The sequence below is a fragment of the Haliaeetus leucocephalus genome, unplaced genomic scaffold, assembly GCF_000737465.1.
Source record: "Haliaeetus leucocephalus isolate CR32 unplaced genomic scaffold, Haliaeetus_leucocephalus-4.0 Scaffold262, whole genome shotgun sequence".
In the NCBI taxonomy this organism is placed as follows: domain Eukaryota; kingdom Metazoa; phylum Chordata; class Aves; order Accipitriformes; family Accipitridae; genus Haliaeetus; species Haliaeetus leucocephalus.
Window position 1 is genome coordinate 11,120,762 of NW_010972698.1, and position 22,342 is coordinate 11,143,103.

General features: G+C 42.4%; 2 protein-coding genes across 3 annotated transcripts; one reads left to right on the plus strand and one right to left on the minus strand.

Annotated features, from left to right (window-relative positions):
* Positions 1-276: 276 nt before the first annotated feature.
* Positions 277-5,024, minus strand: LOC104832737 (centrin-2). 2 transcript variants are annotated; one of them, XM_010569086.1, is made up of 6 exons: positions 4,979-5,017; positions 4,593-4,751; positions 2,923-3,051; positions 2,085-2,222; positions 1,149-1,280; positions 277-358 (listed from the first exon to the last, which is right to left on the minus strand). In XM_010569086.1, the coding sequence occupies exons 1-5, from the start codon at positions 4,979-4,981 to the stop codon at positions 1,191-1,193; spliced, it is 519 nt and encodes a 172-aa protein (XP_010567388.1). In that variant the 5' UTR covers positions 4,982-5,017; the 3' UTR covers positions 277-358; positions 1,149-1,190. The 2 variants fall into 2 exon arrangements, with proteins under 2 accessions (XP_010567388.1, XP_010567387.1); XM_010569085.1 differs by lacking the exon at positions 277-358 and having other exon boundaries at positions 932-1,280; positions 4,979-5,024.
* A 2,379-nt stretch (positions 5,025-7,403) lies between these two features.
* Positions 7,404-17,621, plus strand: NSDHL (NAD(P) dependent steroid dehydrogenase-like). The gene is made up of 7 exons (XM_010569087.1): positions 7,404-7,455; positions 9,784-9,945; positions 10,887-11,033; positions 12,443-12,571; positions 14,564-14,706; positions 16,301-16,403; positions 17,119-17,621. The coding sequence occupies exons 1-7, from the start codon at positions 7,435-7,437 to the stop codon at positions 17,452-17,454; spliced, it is 1,041 nt and encodes a 346-aa protein (XP_010567389.1). The 5' UTR covers positions 7,404-7,434; the 3' UTR covers positions 17,455-17,621.
* The last annotated feature ends 4,721 nt before the right edge of the window (positions 17,622-22,342 follow it).

Below are 22,342 nucleotides of genomic sequence, written 5' to 3' on the forward strand. Positions count from 1 at the left end.
TTACCCCACGGGGGCACGAGACCGGAGGGATGGCAAGGGAATAAATTAGATTTTTGAGTCAGGAAGAGGTTCGGATTTCTGGAAAGGAGGAATCTGTCCTGGTGGCAAGCAGGGAGGGAGGGTACCAGGGGGGTCAGTGGAAGAGAGGGGAGCCGCAGAAGGGCACGGGAGCTGATTTCCTTCCAACATGTGGCAAAAGCCGTCCCTCGGCTCGCTCTTACCCCAAAAGCCGTCCCTCGGCTCGCCCTTTCCCCAAAAGCCGTCCCTCGGCTCGCCCTTACCTCGGACAGACGACACTTCACAGACAGACCCTGCAGCAGCCGCTGCCTCTAGAGTGAAGCGTTTAGTAACTAGGGCTCTGTGGGAGATGGAACAGTTAAAACCCAAAATGCTTCCAGTACCTGGAAGAATTGTTTTATTGTTTGTCAGAAAATCAGAGGGCATGCTGTACCAGCGGAGTTGTTTGTGGTTTTGCATACTTCTTTGCACAACTCTGATGGCTTAAAATAAGACACTTTATTTTAAATATGATCTTATATTTGCAGCCACTGAACATTCCTGCAAACATACAGAGCTTTCAGCAGCAGCACTGGTAACTTTCCTCTTCTTTCTCAAAGAGATTTCTTTAAACATGTGAACTGAACAGCAGTAAGTTAAGTTGCAGCAGTCCATTTACTTACTTTTTTTTTTTCAGTTTACAGAACATACTAAAAAAGGGTGAGGGAATAATCACCATAAGACAGAGTATAAAAAGGTGATCCCTGCAAATACATCACATAAAGAGTTCACTATAGCTGGGCCCAAACAAAGACATTAAATCAAAAATTTCAGCTGCTGGGAAATAAGAGATTTACACTGTCTGGTTTTGAGTCCTCTCTTTACCAAACCATAATCATTTGCCACATGTTTTTTAGTCAGAGAAGGACCTGAACACTGTCACTGACAGATGTGATTTGTGTATTGAAAACAAAGAGTGTAGACATCTTATGAGCACAAACAAGCACCCACGTTACTACACATAAACAGGTTAGCGCTTGGTAACTGTTCACAAACATGGGTTTAAGATCATCCACTTAAAAAAACATATTGACCTACATTTTCTGCCATCTCAAAAGAAATAAAAGACTGTAAAAAAGTGAGGCACCAACCAAACATATATACATATGTGCAAAAATAAATAAAATCATCTCTCAGTAAAGGCTGGTCTTCTTCATGATCCGCAAGAATTCTTGCTCGTTCACTTCCCCATCCCCGTCTCTATCTGCTTCATCAATCATTTCCTGAAAGATATTTGTATTCAGAAATTAGATACAGATTAGACTAGGATTAGAATTATTAGATGAATTCAGAATTAGAACCACTTTTTAGTAAATTGTATTGAAGGGGACAGCATTAGCTCAACATCAGACCTACTATGCTACAAAATATTTACTAAACTAGACAATAATGTGTTTTTCTTTATCTATTTACACAAAAATCTGTATAGAGAGCATTGTATTATAGGAACTGTCCTGGAAGAAACAAAGTGCTTGGAGCAGAGTTGTTCCTTTTACATCACTGTAACTCCATAAAACTGCAATTCTACTGATGCAATTTCGACAGCCATGTATGCTTGACCCATCTTTGACCTCAGAGTCCATTTCACAATCACAAATTGACAGAAGCTCTTCCATCTCTGCCAGGAGACATTTTCCTAACAGTTTAAGTGTAAAGATCCCACAGGACACTAGAGGACAGCACCTAAAACTGAGAGATTGCTGTCTTTACCTAAAACCTGACCCTGAGAGGCCTTACTTCCCCTACTGAGACAGAGATTCCCATTCCGTATTCTTGCTGCTAGCTCTAGTGCTTAGCAGACCAGTCAGAGATGGCTCAGCTCTTCAGACAGAAGGAGAATTAGACTGTGACTATTTACATAGGTTTTAAACAAATGTAAATATGAAACCAAGAAATACATGGAACATTCTATGACTGCCTTCCTATTCAACAGGGACAGCGTAATCTGGACCTTTCTATGTTCACTATACACAAAGGCAGACAGTGAGTGTTTGTGTACGATATGGTTTCATATATCAGGTACAAACCTGCAGCTCTTCATCTGTGAGATTTTCCCCCAGTTCTTTGGCAACACGTTTGAGATTTTTGAAAGAGATTTTGCCAGTTTCATCGTCATCAAAGAGTTTGAAAGCTTTTAGAATCTCCTCTTTGGAATCTTTTTCGGCCTTAAAGAAGTGAGCATAAGTTTAAGGAAAAAAAGTAGTGGTTATGTTGTAGGTAACACTCAAAGTTATAAAAGACAAGCATTGGATAGACTGAGAAACTCTCTTAAGAGCAAATTTAAGGAAGCCCGGCCAGCAGGAAGTATACGTACAAAGGCTGAAGGTAGACAGAGCCACAACCATGCCTCCTGAACTTCAGGGCTACAGGGAATTTTTTTTCTTTCCTAGCTAGCGAGATGTCTTTGGGATTTCACTATCAGGATCTTCCACTGTTAAATATCTGTTTTTACTCAACATGTTTTAAGATTTTTAAAACCAGCAATTTCATCTGTAAATATCTTAAAACTCAAGAAAAGAAAATACAGTGCATTGCTACAGAGTCATCTGTGTCACGTGTCAATAATCCTGACAGCTTTCTGCAGGCCAGAGCTGGTTTTAATCTGTGATAAAAATCTTGATTTCAGTTTTTCCCTTTTCTCACACGCACACACACAAAACTGATTGCCAAAGAAACTTGTTAATGACATAATTATTTCAACCTTACCTTGAAAAATGAGACAGATTGTCTTGCAATTCTAACTTTTATATATTTTGTTGTTAAGATTAAAATAGTGCTTTCATCTTCCACTAAAACCAAAAGGAGATGAAAGGTACTCAGCCATTTTCAAAATTGCTTTCACTTTAAGTTTTAAAATTTACACACCATTTTCTGTGTCATCACTATCAAGAAGTCATTGAAGCTGATTTTTCCTGTTCCTTCCTTATCGATATCTGATATCATTTTCTTGATCTCTTCTTTTTTAGGTTCAAAACCTAGTGCTCTCATGGCCACCTGTAAGGACAAATATAAATCATACAAAACTATAAAAAAACCATGGGGGGTAAAAAAATTTGAACTTTATGCCACACCACATTAAAACATGCATTCTCTGTCTCAAGGAAAACAGCAAGGTAGGAGGCAGACTTAGAGCAATGCTTCTCTACACACAGGGGCACATCAAGATGCAGAAAATGGGAATACAACCATTCATATTCTGGACTTGTCCTTCAGTTAATTCAGAAATTTCCTTAACACATTCTTACCACTGCGTCCACCAGTCCCAGCTCAGAACTGTCAAGAATTTGGAGGGTAAGGGTATATAACAGAGTCTTGGAAGAAATATTTTCTCTGAGAAAATCTGGATTTTTTTTTTATAAGGTCTTAGCATACCTATTTTGGTATATACTTTTAAAATTCTTGTGATGGGCACTCAGAGCATAAAAGAATCCCACTTTGATTCATATTTTGAAGGAAAAATCCCAAACTGTCACACAGTGCTGTGGATAGCAATTTCCAAGGCTACTGGAAAATTCGATGTTACTCCATTCCTGTCAAGGGAATTGCTACTAGTATTCCCTTTGCAATGAGAAATAAGGCACTGAATGATTTAAAAAAAAAAAAAAAAAAAAAAAGCTTATTTGGGGCCCTGTTGGAAGCAAGATGGCTAAATGGAAGACCCAGAAATGTCTCAACAAAATGACTTCAAGACAAGCGACTCATGAAAGAAGTTTCCATCATACCTGCAAATCTACCAAACTCTAACAACCTGATCTGATGGCACAAACATGGAAGGTCTTAAGCTGGTAGACCGCAATTTTTTATTCTAGTAACAAAAAACTTTTTCAACGAATGTTGGGAAAACACAACTCAAAGACTTTGTGTGCCCTTCTGATAACACTCCTACAAGCAGCATATCCAAGGATGCCTTCACTTGTAGACACATGCATGCACACCTACACACTTTACTTTTTCCTCCTTTGATACAGGGATGAGTGGCAAGTTTGAAATCAGCTCTCCTCCCTATAGTCTTAAGTAATATGGACAGCCAGCTAGCACATAGGAAGGGCAAATTCTGAAAGCAAAGTAAGTCCTAATTTATTGATTACTGTTCTTCCCAAAGGACAGCGGTGGGGAGGGACCGAAAATGTTTTGCAAGAAATAAAAGCCTGAAAATGAGTAACATTGGTGTATTCCATAGCTTGGGTAAGCTAATTTGCTAAGCATGCAATCCTCAACAACACATAAGAGGGGGGAAAAAAACCCCACTTTTTTAATATGCACACACCCTTTTTGATGTTTTGCTAAGAGAGAAGGAGGCAGTGCAGAAAACACAGTACTATCAATGTATTTTGGCCAGCCTGGCCCTAAAGACACCTGATAACAGCAGTAAAGAGCCATAATTAAAGAGAAAAAAGTACCTGTTGACAACAAGGTTTTATGCTGGGGGCAGGGGGGAATCTCTCCTTTCCTGTGTAAAGTCATTTAGGCGTTTATGCCCCTGTTATTTTATAACCTCAGCCGAACTATGCTTTTAGCACCAGGAAAATTCTAACCTTTAGCTCCTTAACATCTATGTTCCCGGTGCCGTCTGTGTCAAACAGGTCGAAAGCCTCCCGGATCTCCTGCTTCTGCTCCTCAGTGAGCTCCAGCTTGGGACTCCCCTTCTTCCTCTGGGACGCGGCTCCTAGCGAAGGCTTCTTAAAGCTGGAGGCCTTGGCACAGCAACACAAAGGCAAAGGAGGATCAGGCCGCCGTCGCCATCACGGCGACGCACCGCTCCGGGAAGGGCCGGTGGGAGAGCGGCCGCCTCAGCCCTCAGCCCCCAGACCCCAGCGCGGCCCCGGGGCCGCTCCGGGCTGACAGGGGCCTCCCCCGCAGCCCCGCCGACCGTAGCGCCGGGAAACCGGAGCGGAGCAGGGCCGGGCCGGGCCGCACTCACCATCCCGGCGGCCGGTGCCCGGGGACGGCTCCAGTCCTGGCAGGCCCAGACTCAATGCCGCCCTTTCCCATTGGCTTATACCCCTACGCCGCTGCTATGGCAACCCTCACTCCTATTTGGTGGAGAGTCAGGGCGGGAGGCGCTTAGGCGATAGCTATTGGCCAATACGTGGCTGGGGCGGATCCAAGAGGCGACTGACCGGGGAGAAGAGCCTCTCCTTCCGTCAACGCCATTGGCCGAAGCGGGGGGAGGCCGCGGACCAATCAGCGAGCGATAGCCGGCTAGCGCGATGCTCAGCCCAGGGCGCTCGGGAGGAGAAGCGGAGGGAGCCGGTGGAGTGGGCGGGGTCTGCTGGAAGCGTCCGCGCCGATTGGTGGAGCGGGAGGGAGAGAGGGAAGGGCTTGACATGGGGGGCGGAGCCGGGCCGGGGGTAAGGGCGGGCTGCGGAGGGCAGAGGGCGCCGTCGGTGAGGTGAGGGCGGGGGGTCGGTGTGAGGTGAGGGAGGCTGAGGGGCGTGAGGAGGGCCGGGGTGAGGTGAGGGAGGCTGAGGGGCGTGAGGAGGGCCGGGGTGAGGTGAGGGGAGGGAGGCTGAGGGGTGTGAGGAGGGCCGGGGTGCGGGGAAGGTCATGGGGGCTGTGGAGGGGCAGGCTGAAGGCAGCAGAGCCTGCAGGGCTGTAAGGAGGGCTGGGGTGTGGGATGGGTTGTGGGGCCTGGGGAGCTAAGAGGGGCGGTAGGGGAGGCTGTAGGGGAATGCGGGGTAGGTTGTGGGGTGTGTAGGGAGGGAAGCTGGGGGCAAGGGAGGCTGCAAGGCTGTGAGGAGGGCTGGGACATGGGGAAGGGTGTGGGGTGTGTGGAGGGGCAGGCTGAGGGGCTGAGAAGGTGGGGGTGGTGTGAGGAGGTGTGGGGTAGAGGGTAGGTTGTGGGGGGTGTGGAGTGGGAAGCTGGGGTCTGAGGTGCTGGGGATAGGGGAGGCCGCAGGGATGTGAGGAGGGCTGCGGTATGAGGAAGGGCAGGCTGTAGTGGCGTGTGAGGAAAGCTGGGAGTGGGAGAAGCTGCGCGGGTGTGGAGGACGGCTGAAGGGGTGGGGGGGCTCTGGGATGGGGGGGCTGAAAGAACTGGAGGGGAACTGAAGACGAAGTAGTTCATAAATTGCATTTTGGAGAGGGGTAAGGCCTGTGTTAAGGGAGATGTGGGGGTAGAAGAGGGGGCAACTGGAGGGTGGATCACCCTGTGCCCATACTTCCAAACCAGCTTGGTGTTCCTGGCTGGGCAGGCACCAATCCTGCCTTTTTTTTGGCTTTTTCCTTGCCATTTCAAAGGGCTTTTCAGAAAAATAAAAAATGAAGAGTGCTAAACTGTGTAGCTTGCAGAGTAAGCCAGTCCCACAGATGTATTTGCTTGCGTGAGGCATGGTACTGTGATAATTTTATAGCAACATTGGTGTAGCTGTTCCTGGATCTCATCCAGTTGTGTTGGCACTGGTGTTCATGAAGTGAGATAGGTCAGAGAGCTGCTCTGGCTGAAAACCAACCCAGGCACAAAATGATTAATTTTCAGCTAGTCATAGCTTTGATCCATCTCAGTGCAGTAGGAAGTAGTGGGAAGTACTGACTAGGAATAAGGAGAATCAAATCAGCCTCTAAAGCAGTAGTTTATCATAGTGGTGGTTTAAAGAGCCCGTAAAGCTGTCAGAAGTCTTTGTGTGCAGCTTGTCTTTATGTTGGAAACGGATCTAAATAGACATGTTGTCTTTTTCTGTCTTTCAATTATACCCCAAGCAGTAGGATCCCAGCTGAGTTGGGAATTTTGTTTGCTATTGCTGGGAGGAAGAGCGTATTTTAATGAAACTGGTGGTATCAACAGCCTGTGATATGAAAACTTAGAAAATCTCACCACTAGCTCCCCTCTCTTTGCTGATGGGCACCAGTGAGCGCTGGTGTTTCTTCTGTGCTGTGTCTGCTGCTGTGGAACAGGCGGGCATGATTCTGCTGAACTGCTTGAACTTCAGTTTTATTTTGTTGTTCCTAACACTCTTGAGTGGCTATATTTTTGAAGAGGACATTGTCAAAACCTGCAATCGTGCTCATGTTATTTGGAGTGTAAATATTCAGACTTAAAGGAAGTGCATGAAGCTAATACTAGCTAAAATAAGATGGTGCCTATATTATCAAGGGTATTTTATTGTATTAAAATTATGCCTTTGAGAAAGCTATTTGATCTCACTGTTACTCTTGTACTGCTTATTTTGTTCAGCAGGGCAGAGAGAATTAGCTCACTTTTTTCACGCTTCTGCTTTAGCATAATGGCTTCAAACCTCGATTTCTATAACTAGAAATGTGGTTTTAAAAAAAAGTTTGGTTTGTGTTAATGGCATGCTTAAGTAAAGTATTGTATTGTGAATAAAATAATATTCTCCTTTTTTAAAGGAATCAGGTTGATAGTGAATCATCTGAGAAATGGCCACACGCCTCAGATCGGTAAGTTGAGGACTTAAACGATGCTTTATGAAGACTTGTCTTGCAGAAACATATTTTCATAGTTGCTTCTTCTGAATATTGCTAGGGATGACATGAGACTGTTCCTGCATTAAAACTAATTCTAGAGGTAATGGTGGGGGAAACGTGATTTTCCAAGGAATCATTTGCTTGGTTTAGTTCCAAAGATCCAGGAATGCTCCAACTCCCGCAAGAACACCAGTGGTCTTGTCAGTGCTGCCAAATCAATTGGTCTGGAGATTTAGTTACTCCAGGATCATTTCTACATGCCTTATAACATTATTCCATGTTGTAGTGCAGGTGAAGGCCCAGTTGAGGTCCCTGAGACCTACTAGACCATTGTAACCTCTTTCTGTGATTACTGCATTGGATATAGGAGATTAGAATATGGGAAGTGTAACATTTTGCTTAGCTCAGAGAGGTGTTTGGACGTTACTCTTAGGAGTACATTTTATTAAGCTGTTCTGTTACATTACCGATGGTTCTTGTTTATAGAGATTTCTACCTTCTGAACTATTTTCTTATTAATTCATATGAAGCTTATGGAAGACCAGTGAATCTCAGATATTTAAGAAACAAAGAAACAAAAAACCCAATGTGGTGTCATGGTAGAGAGTGTGAACAAGCTGTTGTATCTTCACAGCACAACACTAGATAGGTAGCAATTCATATCCTAAAATCAATATAGTCATGTGTAGCCTGGCTTTCTACCTGCATTTTTTAAACCAGCTAATTAATCCAGGTGCAGCACTGTTAGCTGCAGTTATACTGATTCTGGTCATTGAGTTGGTTCATTTACTACTTTCCCAAGAGGTGTGTGTACGAGATTGTATTGTATATTATAAATATGCACTAAGGATTATTAAAATAGTCTGCTTCTCATCACCAGTTAGAATAGTGTCCTTATACTTTGGCAAGTGGAAAACTATCATACACAAAAACCTGGACTATCTCATCTGTACCGGTAAAAAACGATTCTGATGTTTAAAGCCAGACAGAGGGCGTCATTCTGCCACTGTAAAACTTCAGTTCAGCACATCTAAGTGCAGTCTGCAGTTTGGGTGCTCTCATTTTATGAAGAACTCACTGGAATGAGAAAGGGTACAGGGGAAGGCAAGTAAAAAAAATATCGATGGAAGGGAGCGACTGCCTTTTGAGGAGAAACTGAAAAGGCTAGACCCCTCAACAGGGAGAGGACACCACAGAGGGGAGGGATGTGACAGACTTTAGAGAATCAGGAAGCTGATGACTAAAGCAAATGCAAAACTGTTGTAGTGGGGGAATACAAGGAGAGTGAACTGCAGAGAGTCCTTAGACTCTCATATTCTATGTTGTCTGTTCTCTTGCAGCTATCAAAACCAAATAGGCCACTGGGCCAACCCATTAGAACTTTTAATTTTTTTTAATCAGACTGTATTTTCTATGCACCATTCTAAATAACTGGTTATGATTTAATGTAACTGAGCAACTGCAGTGAACTCTTCTAATTTTTGTTGTGGATAATCGACATTTTGCAGTAGAACCGTTGTTTAAGGATGTAGCACTTAGAAACTTCTGAACAATTGTTGTCTTTGTGTGGTTTCACTGGGTTGAAATTCCCTTCAGCTCGATAGAATAACTGCAGAGGTGGGTTTTTGGTAGCAACGATAAGGAACAAGTCTATTTCCAACCAGGACAGAGCATTCTTTGTGCAAAAGCTTCCTCAGACTCGTTGCTTGTATGTTCTGTGCTGGCGGTAAGGTCTTCAGTCTTGGTCCTGTTAGACGAGTGACCAGGCTGGAATCTGTTAATTAGTGCCTCTAGCCATTGATTTTAAAAAGCTTAAAAAAAGAAAGGAGGAACTAATGACTAACTAAAAAGGACAAGCCTTGCCTTTACCTGATTGCTTTCTTGGCTTGGAGAAGCCTAGGTTTCACATGGTCTGAAAATAGTATTCTGAATTATCTGTGCCATGTGGCTGAAGCAAATTCTGTTTGCTTTACCATCAGGGCAGCGTTTGTCAGAGCCAGTCCTCTTTTCCTTCCCTACTATGTGAGCCGCTTGGTTATGAGGCAGAGTCATGCCAAAGTATAAGCCAGCATGTGAGCCGTGTGGACCATTAGCATGTCTGAACTTTTAAGTTACTGTGATAGCACAGACATATTGAAGAGTCTTTTGATATCTGAATTTAGACTCCGCCAATTAAACTAGCTACTGACTAGTTGTGCAAAATTCCAGCACACTTTGATCTGGGGAAGTTCAGATCAGTTTACTTGCGCAGTTTGTGGTGTGTGTCTGCTTGCTAAAGTGCTTTTCTCCCTGTCTCTACAGGTTGGTAAGAAATGTACAGTGATCGGCGGGTCAGGATTCTTAGGCCAGCACATGGTGGAGCAGCTCCTGGAGAAGGGTTACATGGTCAATGTGTTTGATATTCAGAAGAGATTTGAAAATGACAGAGTGCAGTTCTTCCTGGGAGACCTTTGCGACAAAGAGGTACAGACTAACAATGGTACATGACATGGGTAGATAGAAGAGATGTCTGATTAAATAAATGTTCATTCAAATAGCTTACCGAGTCTTGCCTGAAGCACTAGAACACCTGAAGGCATTGCACAGGTTGTGAAAGGGTATGTAGTATGCCCCCCAACCTTTCCCTGTGAAGTCAGTAGCCTAAGCAGTTTTCTGTGGAACCCTCATGTAGAACATTTAAAGAAATATACTTGATGTCTGCTTGAAGCTGGAAAGAGCAGAACTTGTTTCTGTATTATGATTTGCATTACTGTTAGCTCAGATATACAGTCTAATTATAATCACTGTTGGTAATTGCATGTGGGTGCTCTCCTAGCTAACCTCAGCTGCATGAGAACAGCAGAATGCATTATTCCTAACAGTTAAGGCACGCTAAGAACTCTTGCCTTAACTCAGTCATGCACGCGAGCCTTGGCAAAAACATTTGTATGCAATGTGAAGAGACATCTCCCCACCAGTATAAAGTATCATGTCTCAGAGCTTTCTGACAGTTATCTCAAACACAGACAGTGCCATGGGGTACTGTTGGCTGTTAAACCTGCTGCTTGCTGAGTTTTCCGACTTCTACCTCCAGGTTATGTTGAGTCTCATACTTGCACTTGAGACTATTGCAAGTAGTTAAGTCTAGATAGCCTCCAGGTCTCAGAAGGTTCCTAGGTTCTTCTCCAGAAAGAAAAGATGATGTAATGTGGTTTTGTCTAGCAAGAGAGGACGTTGTGAAGGTCCTGGACTCTAATCCTATTCCAGCTGCTCACCTTTACGGAAAGAACACGACTTGAAACTTAGTGGTTTTGTTTCCATGAGAAAAAGAACTGTGTCTTATTTCCTTCCTTTTTTTTTTTCTTTTTCCTGAGTAGGCACTGTTGCTGTTGCTTCATTGCTGTCTCATGTGATGTGTCTTCTAGGCTTTGCTCCCAGCTTTACAAGGTGTGTCAGTGGCATTTCATTGTGCATCACCAGCACCTTCAAGTGACAACAGGGAACTCTTTTATAAGGTGAATTTTATGGGAACCAAAGCAGTCATTGAAGCCTGCAAAGAAGCTGGAGTGCAGGTAAGGGTAGGAAAGCACATGGAGACTATAAGATGCTGATGTGACTTTATAACAATTGGAGCATGGACCAATTTCAATCTAGTTTGATAGAGGGGCAAAGGTCTCTGAGATACTGAACTGCTACTTGTTCTGTGAAAATTAGTAGAATAGAGAGACTCTTGGTCTCCCGCTTAGTGTCTGGTGTAAGCTCAGTCCATGTTTGCCACAGAAAACCTACACATTGCAATATTCCTGACTGTAGGAAAAGCATCCATTAAAATTTGTCCTACTAGATGTCTGGGAATCACCCATGGGAGAACCATGACTGACAAGAGGATTCTTTCATGCTTTAATAAGGGGACAACTCTAAAGATAGCTCTTCCAGCAGTGGAAGTATTGATGGCATCTATTACCTATGTAAATTCATTGACATATAATGAGAAGGAACACATTTATGCCATAATCTCAGGATAATTTGGTTTAGAAAGTCATTTGCCCACAAAAGAAAGCCAGAGGAAACGAGGCTGCTGTTCAGGCAAGGTTGTGGGGATTTTTTTCTCCTTATGTTATGTTGATATCACATGAGTTTTCATTTAAATTCTTAGCAAATTTTCAAGTGCAATGCCTGTAAAGATCCCTTACTTATTCTGGGCAGAGATGTTGCCCCCCAAAGCATGTATTTTGCTCAGTGTCCATGTGCAAACACAGAAGTGATAATGTTTAGAATTAAATGATGTCTATCGCACAGGACTCCCGGCCTCACAGTTTGTTGTATGTTGGGTTTCCCCCCCCCCCTCATGTAATAAGCTGTTGTAGGAAATGGGCAATGTGGTGTTTACCTTCAGGCTTAGTCTGGATTCTGTCAGAGCAAGGAGTTAAGCCTTGTTGGAACTTGTTGGATCTAGTCATCTTTCTATTACAGTTTAGATCTTATTTAAAACATGTTTCTGATTACTCAAATACATCACTGACTTCCTGTTTTGAATCCACTAGGGTACATTTTTATCCAACGAAAACATCCAAGATAAGAATTCTTTTTGGTTTAATCTACTGTGATATCGTTATCATCAAGATGAGCAAATATCTCTTAAAAACACTTGTTGCATGTTAAGTGCTAAAATATGCCAAGCCAAGTGGGCACTCTGATTTTCCTGGAGATGTTTTCCCCTTGACTGGCTGCCTTACATGTTTGTTGAAATGTTTTAATCTCCTTTAGGTAGCGCTAAACAGTGTGACAGAGTCAATTAAAAGAGTGGGAGTTTTCTTACCTGCAATCGCAGATCATTTTCTGTTAGCCTACATTCTTCTAGACTTGGATTATTATCTGTAGAATCAGTTGCTTAAATGTTATTGTCTTTACTCAGCCTTCATAAATAATGACCCTTTTGGTTTAGGTTTTAAACAACTGTTTTCTTCCACATCTATTGCAGAAACTGGTGTTAACTAGCAGTGCCAGTGTAGTTTTTGAGGGCACAGACATAAAAAATGGATCAGAAGACCTCCCTTATGCAAAAAACCCTATTGACTATTACACAGAGACAAAGATTCTACAGGAGAAGGTATTTGTCATAATATGGTTAATGTTGTTATTTTCGATGCTTAAAACTGCCCTTCTAAAAGTAGGGCATGCCCTAGGGGACACAACAGACTCTTCAAGACTGAACAGATCTCTCTTGTTCTCCAGAATCTCTCTTTCATTAGAAAGAAGTATCTCGTTCTTACAGTTGAAAAGAAAACCTGTGCAGAATCATGCATATGCCTGCCAGAGTTTTCAGAGTATAACTGAAATAGAAAATTCCCTTCTTTTAGACAAATCTGTCTGATTTTAGCCCTCTTATTCTCAGCATAAAGGCTAGTGAGCTGTGGATTCATTTGTTCTGTTACAGACAAGTATGGCAGGTGACTACCACTTGCATCTTTCACAAGTGACCCACATCCTTTTCCCTAGGCGTGCTGATGGGTTGGTCCAGGGGATGCTTTCCTAGCAGCTGTCTAGCTGTTGAAATACATAAGTTCTAAGTTATGTCTTCCTTGGCTGATGAAACTCCTAAGTAGTGTATTCACTTAATAAAAAGAGAATAAAATAAAGCTGTGACATAAATTACCAAGGCAGTTGAATGAAATAGTGTGTTACGCTACAGAGGTGGTTTCGAGAGGAAGAATAAAAGAACTGGCAGAGATATTGCTTTCATTGCCAGAGCCATGTGATAATCCCATTTCTTAACTTATCCAGCTTTGTTTTAAGAGCAGTTGAGGGGAGTTTTTTGCCTTCTCTGCTCCTACTGGAAGGCTGTTTCCGAACCCCATTTACCTGAATTGCAGCCTGAAGTTACAGTTGGGATTGTGAACAAGTCACTGGGGAAGGAGAAGATAAGGTGGAGATGTGGACTGAGTTAAAGGGGCATGGCAGCCTAATAACATGTTGTAAGCTAATGCTATTGGCCATGTACTGAAAATATTCTTGTTAAAAAAGATCTAAAAATTTCCCCTACATCTGAATGTCCACTACTTTGAACATTAGCAGACCACCAGCATCTGTTCTATTTCAGGTTCTTAATGCTGCAGTATTTGTGGTTTAAATATGGAATGACAATGTTTTAAATCAAAGCGAACAAACATTTTTTTTGAACTTTTTTCAGTGGCTTGCATTTCAGTTGTGGAAAGAATCCATGCTTTTTGTGCCTGAAGAATATAGACTTGCTTCCATACTGAAGCTGACAGTGTGCCCTCTAAAGCTGAGCATTAGCCTTTAAGGATTTTTCTTACGTTCCTTAAAAAGAGCTTAATTGAAAATGCAGCATAAAAACATCTGTTCATTCACAAGCATAACCACTTTGCAGTAAAGTGGACTAATAAAGTGGAAGCTTGTGAGTAGCAATCAAGTCTAGCCCACTATGCTTGTAATTATGTCTTTGTTTTGGGTGAAACAGAGAAAGTATTCAGTGTTTATTTGTATGTGTTTTTCTTGGATTTTTAATAGAAAATCCAGCAGCTGTTAAAAATTAGTAGAACATGTTGTTTGGGAACTCCCAACAGATTAAATCTTCTTCAGAGATGCCCTGCTAAATCTGGTTAGCCCTGCCAGGAAGATGGGATCACACCCTTCTGAATGAGATCAAGAAGGCCCATCATGGAAATCTTCCATTGATTGATGAGACAGATGGAGACTGAATTGCTTAGTGTCCTTCTTTTCTCCAACATGTCCATAAAGAATTCATGGTGTGAAGGAACTTTCAAAGCTCCTCTGGTTTCTGTGGTGTTAAATGAGAGGCGAAGAGTTCCCTTCCTTTGCCTGTCAATTCATTAAGTGTTCAATAATGAAAACAGATTTTTGTCTGTTTTTTCTCATTAAAGAGAAGTGGGAGAAGAGATGGGAACAAAGGAAGGATCATTTGTAAAGGCAAGGGTGGACAGTAATTCTTCCACCGATGTCTTCCCAAGGAGATGGGGGAATGCCCACCCCCTTTAGTGATGATCTTGGAATATGTTACTAAGCTGTATTTTTCTTCCCAGCCTTTCTCTCCTGACTTGGTTATCTTTTTTCCCTACAGGAAGTGCTCAGTGCAAATGACCCATGCAACAATTTCTTCACTACTGCTATTCGTCCCCATGGAATATTTGGTCCCAGAGACCCTCAGCTGGTTCCCATCCTCATCCAAGCAGCTAAGAGTGGCAAAATGAAGTTCATAATTGGGTGAGCAAGGCTCAGTCATTTTATAGTTTTTGTTAAAATTGATGCTGAACCTACAAAGCCCTTTTGGAAGGGAATTATGTTAAATCACTAGTGTTGTTGTGGCATGGAAAAAAGTACCTTTCTTTAATTTTTCACTTGTGACCCAGGATTCTGTTTTTTAAAAATCTTTCTGTGTTAGGGACTCATGCATGCAGATGGTAAGTGTTCATAATGCAAAAAGAATATCGGTGGGGAAAGCTGACATAGCTTGAGCTTTCTTTGCATTGTCTAAAGAGCTGTCCTTTTAAATATGAGAGAGCTCAGATTACTTGATGTTAATTTAATTAATATACACTTCTGGTATTTGAGGTTCTTGCAATTCAAAAGCCTATATGGCAATGTTTTAATATTTCTGATTCTAAGATCAAAGATATTTGTCTTGTTATGGAGCCTTGCAGAGTTTCTAGTGGACCACTGAAATTTTAGAGCAAGAAATAGTTCAAGTTACTACTAAGGATATTTTTATCAATTGTATTATGCTCTTGAAAGAAATGTGCTCTTTAATTTACAATAGATTTATATTACATGCAGGGAGCTTGTTTGAGTGTATATGTGCACATGTGAATATGTGTTTCGGGTAGAAGGAAGAAAGGGAGTAGGGTTGTGAGGGTTGTGGTCTTTTTGGTGTTGGGTTTGGTGGGGTTTTGGGTTTTTTGGGTTTTTTTTTTTTGGTTTTGGTTTTTTTGGCTCTCATTCTTCCTTACAGTTCAATTCTGAGTTCATCCCTCAGACTGATCTGTGAGCAGCAAACATACACAAACTCAAGGTTTCCACTTTGTGCAAGTCTTCATTCTCTTCCAGCTCAAACATGCATTCCTCATTTAAGTTTTCCTACTGCTATACAGACCTGTATATCCCTTCCAAGAAAGCAAATAAAATAGTTATACATCCATGAATATAGGAAATGAAAATAATTCTTTTGCAGAATGTTGGATTGCAGCAATACTGTTTTTATGGCCAAATGAACATGGTGATGGTTTTGTAACAAACAATTTGTTTGATTTAGCTGGACTCTTGAAAGTGATATGCAGATTCATTTTCATTTTCTCTACCTGTGTAGAAATAGATTTAACACAGTGGGTTAAATCTGTTTCAGCTGGGGCTGAGGTTGGCTTATTGAGGGAGTAAGTTAGAATTTCATGAGCCAAGAAATCCATAATTGAAAGCTTGTCCTTAAGTGACTTTCTTTGTGCTAGTTACCACTCTGTTTGTATTTGTTCTGCTGCTGTGGATCACTCTGCTGATTCTGAGACCTGTAGGATCTGCAACACCTGGATACTTGGTAACGTGTGAGGTTTAAAAATGGTACTGTTACAGTAATGTAAACTTTGAGGGCCTTGACAAGAGCTAAGACAGTAACCGCCTTTCCTCTGTCTCCAAAATAACACATAGTGATTTCCTCTCTCTGACAGGGTATAGCCTGAAGTTGCAGCACAACAGAGCAGAAGAGGGATCTTGAAATAAATACATCTTGTGTGAAAGTCCTTCCATTTGCCACAGCAGATTTTCAGCCTAACTTGCCTTAGGGCTAAACTTCTTCCTTTTGTCTGCGCAGGGATGGAAAGAACTTGGTAGATTTCACCTATGTGGAAAACGTGGTCCATGGACACATCCTAGCTGCAGAAAATCTTCAGAAAAACTCTCCTCTGTGTGGGAAGGTAAGGAAGGACCTAGCAAGGGGAGGGCAGTGGGTGTCCCCTAGCTGAACTTTATCTGCAAGCCTCACTTGGCTTCATGTGTCTGCTCTGTAATTTATGCTGATTTTTGTCTGTACTGAACATCGATCTTGGAGATGAGTGGAACTAGCACACACAAATGGGTCAATTTTTTTCTGTCTATGGGTATAATGAATGGTTGCCCATCTGGTGACCATTGTGTGCAACCACATGGGCTAAGATGTATGAATATACTTTAACTTTATGCTATAAAACTCCTTGTGAAAGGAAATCCAGGCAGAATTGTGGGCAGCCAAGATGCATACATAAGAAACATAGTTATTTAGCTTTTACAGCAGAATTCAGAACAGATGAAACATAGATTTTCATGGCACCACCGTGCTCTGGGCATGCACTGTACATACAGCTAGGATGCTTTAATGTGTTTGCGTTGTGTTGTGTCATTCAGTTTGTTTGACCGTCTATGAGTAATCTTAACCTCTAGGGTGTCGGAAGTAGCTGGCTTGCTTAGCAAAGAAGGGGTTCATCACTTTTCAGACAGAGGTGGTTAGTGCAAAGCAGTTTCTCATGAAAATGTGTTCTCAGTCAAGTCAGGGATGTCAGTCTCCTTGTGAACATGAGATGGGCCATCACAAAGACAAGTTTGTGAAAACCATAATGATTTTATCACCTGGCTTTTTGTCTTCCTTTCTTTCAGGCATTTCATATCACAAATGATGAACCAGTTCCTTTCTGGGCTTTCATGTCGCGTATCTTGACTGGCTTGAACTACGATCCTCCCAAGTACCATATTCCCTATTGGCTGGCATATTACCTGGCCCTATTCCTGTCTCTAGTGCTGTGGCTGTTAAGTCCACTGGTCACCATCAAGCCTACTTTTACACCTATGCGGGTAGCATTAGCTGGAACGTTTCACTACTACAGCTGTGAACGGGCCAAAAGAGACATGGGCTACAAACCAGTGGTGAGCTTGGATGAAGCAATAGACAGGACTCTGCAGAGCTACCCCCACCTACGCCGGGCTAAGGCCTGAGAAGTCCTAAATGGATTTTTTCTACTTGATTTTCCTAATTGCTTTGACATCTTAACGTGAACACTGAAGCAAATTTCACTAATTCTCTGGAACAGGGAGTTTTCCTGAAGGCCCTCCTCCTCACCATTATAAAGACAGCTTTATCTGGGTTGAAAAAAACTCATGTAGGAGCTGTGCTAACAGTTCTTTTCTTTGATGTGACTTCTTGTTTTGAAACAGCTGCTGAACCCTATGGACTATGAATAAACACCCTGCCGTGCCCTCTTCAGTCCCAACCCAGCACATCAGCATTCCTTCATCTTCTCTTTCCACCCTTGTCCTCTGTTTTGTTGCTCTGGTGATAACAGCCACCTCTTCTCATAGCTGCAGACTGGTTAATGAAATACTTCTCACGATTGGTTCCTCTCTGTGGTTTGGCTTTTTTCTATACAAGAGCAATGAAAGAGAGGCTTATGCCAAAAAGGAGTTCTGCCACCATCTCTTAACAAAATTGGCTTCAATGATTTATTCCCTCCATGATTGGTGGGTGGTTTGACTTCTTACTGAGGCATTAGAAGGAAACCTGAGAAAAGGCATGCTAGGCCTCTCTTTGTAAGGAAGCATGTGCCTTTGTGTCTGCAGGAGCCTATTTCTATTCAAAAACAACCCAAATAAATCAAGAAGAGATGACTTCCTAATTTTGTGTTCCATCTTTGAAAGGGCAGATCCCATGCTGAACATCTCAGCATAAACAGGATTTTAATCATTCTGCTTGTGGGGGAGAAATCTTTGCTGTGGCTGTTGTCAGTCAGCAAATACTATTTTACCATAGCTCACTTATTTCCCATAAAAACTGAATTGGTTGGAAGATCCAACTGCACAAAGCTCTCATCTTGCCTGACATGTTGTTGCTGGTAATGGTGATTTTTATTGCTTTGACCACTTAGTACATGAAAAAAACTTTTCCACAAGAAAATGGTTATCATAATTCTATGTTGACCAAGCTGTTTAGTTTGACAGTTATATTAAGTGTACTTCACCCTATAATCTTTTTAAGTGCTTTAGTTCTGTTTTGTTTCTAAATGAAGAGTTTAGGTTAGAGTTGGAACTTCCCTCCGTGCTAGTTCCTGGCTCTAGAGGAGTTTTGGTGTTTCAAATTTCGTAAGTATGGGAAGTGCCTCACACAATGAACCTCATCTGGGAGCTCAATATGCTGCAAGAATCCTATAGAAATCAGTTTTATTTTAACTTCTGGCTGTTTTCTGGAGAGTTTTATGTTGGCTTGTTTTTTCCTGGAAATTTTTATTTGCTGCTTTAACAGCTAGCTAGTTTTACTGACCTTTGCTTTGCTTCATCTTGAAGTAAATACTAGCCAGTTGCTTGGGCTAGTTCACACAGTTCTGGTTTGCACCAGTCATCTATCTTGGCCTTTTTTTTTTTTCTTTTTTTTTCCCCAGCCTGTAGGGTTAAATATTTAAAGCTTGAATTCTAGAGTGCAATTCTTCAGCAGTGTGTTCTTAAAAAAAAAAAAAAAAAAAAGCCCTGTGGTTCCTAGGTTTTCTGGAATCTGCTTGTGTCATCATATATCCCATTTCAGTGGGAGACAGATGCTGCTTTCAAAGACCTGAGCTGTGTTAGCCTCCATGTGATGCATCAATGTGCCAGCACAAATTCAGTGTTAATGGAAAGACCCTTTCTTCCCGCACTGTTTCTGTGTGTACCAGTGCCCCATCTATTTAAAAAAATAAATAAATAAAAAAATTGTGACATATAAAAGGAACACTCATATGGTGAAACCACGCCTGGCTGAGAGACATGGCTTTATTCCCAAGGTTTTGTAAAAGGCCAGGCATCTCACCTGCTTTAAGGGGTGAGGAAGGACTGAAGTATGTTTGTTCCTTGCTCCTTTCTGTAAAGCTGGGCCCACTTCTAGTTTTTGTAATGTAGTCAACTGACACTAAACTTGTAGCTCGTTACTAGAAGAATGGCTTTTTGTGAAAATGGACAATTCAGACGCATCTCTGCTATGTGCAGTAGAGGTAGCTGCTAAACCCAAGCCAGTGAGTACAGAAAGCCCTGAAGGACAGTGTGTTCTAGTTCAGATGCAGTGCTGCACAGAAAAGATGGTACTGCTTTTGGGACTCATGGTGCAGCACAGCAGAGAACTCCAGCTCCTCATCTGAGAAGTGCGAATAACACTGTCCTCGCACAGAGGTGGTGTGAGAATAGGATTGTACTGAAGTGAAAGGAGCAAGCACTATGATTGCTTGGAAGTCAAACATAAAAAATAGGTAAAAGCACATTTTGGCCTCTAGATGGCATTTCCCAGCTAGATCTGCCTTGCAGCTTCAATCAGTCCCAAAAATGCTGTCTCTCAGTCCTTGGACAAAGTTCCAGTGGAGGGTTACTCATCTTCCCGTGTCTTTGGAGGACTGTCAAGCTAAGAGGTGAAGGTAACAACCAGAAGGTGCTACAGAAACAAGAGGCACTGGAAGTTCAAGTCTGCTGGATAAAAAGCAGCAGGCAGTATGGTTTCCCTCACGTGTCTGGTTAATACAAGAAGGGTAAACCAGAGGTTTGCCTGTACGGGGGCGAGCATTTTCCCAGAGCTGGGCATGGAAAGAAGCATTGCATCATGCTGAAGTTGGTTTGACTTGGTACTCCCTATATAATTAGGTCAGTTCCCAGCATTTCTTCTGGCAGGCAGACTAGCTTCTGTTTTCCAAAACAGAAGTAAACAGGCATTGCTGTGCCTATACCCCTGGCCACAACAGAGGAGGAACCTTGCTTTATCCATAGCTTCTTCTATCCTTGATCAACCCTCCTCCTCTCAACTCATTTTCTCATCGTAATAAGCACCTGCATAAGTCCCATCTTGTGTTTTCTGGGCAAGCCAATATGATCCTTCTGTACTTTCCTGTCTGTGATTTATTTGTCATGCCACCTCTTTGCAGCCTTTATCTTGTGTGTGTGTGTGTGTATCAGCAAGCAACCAAGCAGGAGGCTACAAAGCAAAATTGCCATTATCAAAATTTCCTTCCAAATATCTAGGGTCAAATGTAGTTGCAATCTGTCGTTTTTTAGTAATGCTCAACCAGAGTTGCTAAAGACTTCAAAGACTTTCCTATAGCACTCTTGTCAAACTTGTCTCTCACTTTGCTTTCCTGGCTTTTTCTTGCTGCAGCTCCTAATTTTGCTGACCTGAGACTGTTTTTGGTTTGACAAGCAGTGGGAGAGATAAAGGAGATATCTTCTGTTGCTTACCCTAGAGAAAGGAGAGGGAGGGAAAGAGAGAGGTATAAAAGTGCTTTTCTAGGTGGAGTTGAGGTAACCAAGAACCCCATTTCCCCTCTTACAGAGAAATTGCAAAGGGGATGTGCACAGGAGGAGTGCTACAGTTAAGAAATACCTTTCAGTCTTGCCCTCAGAGTGTGGGTGAAGCTCTTGTCCAGACACACATCAGTGCCAAAAGGGAAAAAGGCTGGCTTTAAACATGTAAGAGGAGCGATTGATGAAAAAGCAGGTCAGAAATTATCTTGCATGTCCAGTGAGCAAAAAGGCATGGAGGCAAACTTAAGTCAAGCCTGAGGTGGATCTGTAGGAGGTATCAGGTGGAGGATAACGTTTGCATCACGCAAGCGTGTGGTTACCATTGTGGAAGATCAGTACCTTCAGTGACTTCTAAATACAGGGACCTACTGATGCATTGCAGTGCTCAAATGCAGCCTTTTGTGAAACTGAAAGGGGCACCTTTTGATTCAGTAGATCCTTACATATGTTATTAAAATCTGCTGATGCTAGTGATCACTAAGCACTAGTATAAGTTTCCACACCTTCTAGCACTGCAGAGCCAAACATGGCATGAGTGGGCTGGACTCTGCTCCTTGAGAGAATTGTTTACCAAGTTTTGCTAATGCTTGTGCAAGCGTTTGGAAAGTGCCAGGTCCACAGATGTAAGTGATGGTGCAACTTGGTCCTTATTATGGGAGAAGGAAAGCAACTTGTTTGCCTCAGAGCCCAGAGGAAGCTTGCTGAGCTGGTGATGAGAAATAAATAAGCATCTCCCTACTTGCAACAGAGCGTGTTTGAGGTGTTCCTGTTACCTGATTGCACATGTTGTTTTACTGTCTTAGCAATGCCATCAGGCTGGCACTTAGCCACAGCCTCTCTTTTGCTCTGCGTTTGCTGACAAGATCGTTTTGTCTCAGCGCTGAGAGCTCCTGACCTCCTGTGCAGGTGTGTCTTCATGACCATGGGTGAGATTATTGTATTCTAGCACTAAATAGTCAAGGATATATGATTCTGTTCTGCTACCTGCTATTAGGAAGGTGAGGTCTGGCATTTTGGCAGTGCTTTGTAATGACACCTCATGAAAAACCAGTTTGATTCCCTTGTAAGAAATGGGTGTAGTGGTTTTACACCCTTCTACTCATCACAGCTCTGCTCAGTCTCTACTGAGGCTTTGGTTTTCTGTCACCTAGGCAAAGGCGCAAAGAATTGATGGGTTAGTCACCTTCGTTCCACCTTCGGTGCAAGGATGGGGGCCAGATAGTTACACAGGAGAAAGTATTATCGAAAAAACAGGAAATGTTCCAATGGAGTTCAGTGTTCTGCAGTGGTGTTGACTAATTTTTCATGACTAGAAAATACTAAAAAATATTTAAGAATATATTGTAGTAACTGTTCAAATACAAGCTGGACTGGTCAGTGAGGCTGCATGCCTCTGGGCAGAAGTCCATTGCTGTCATGGGAATGATAAGAATTGCTATGCTACTCAGTACAATCACCTTTCCATAAAATTGGCTGCCTGGATTTTGAGACTTGAGCAGGTTCCTACCTTGTAGACATCACTGTTTCTGAAGGTATGTGTACTGCACTTCTGGAAAGGAACGTACTGTAGAGTTACACA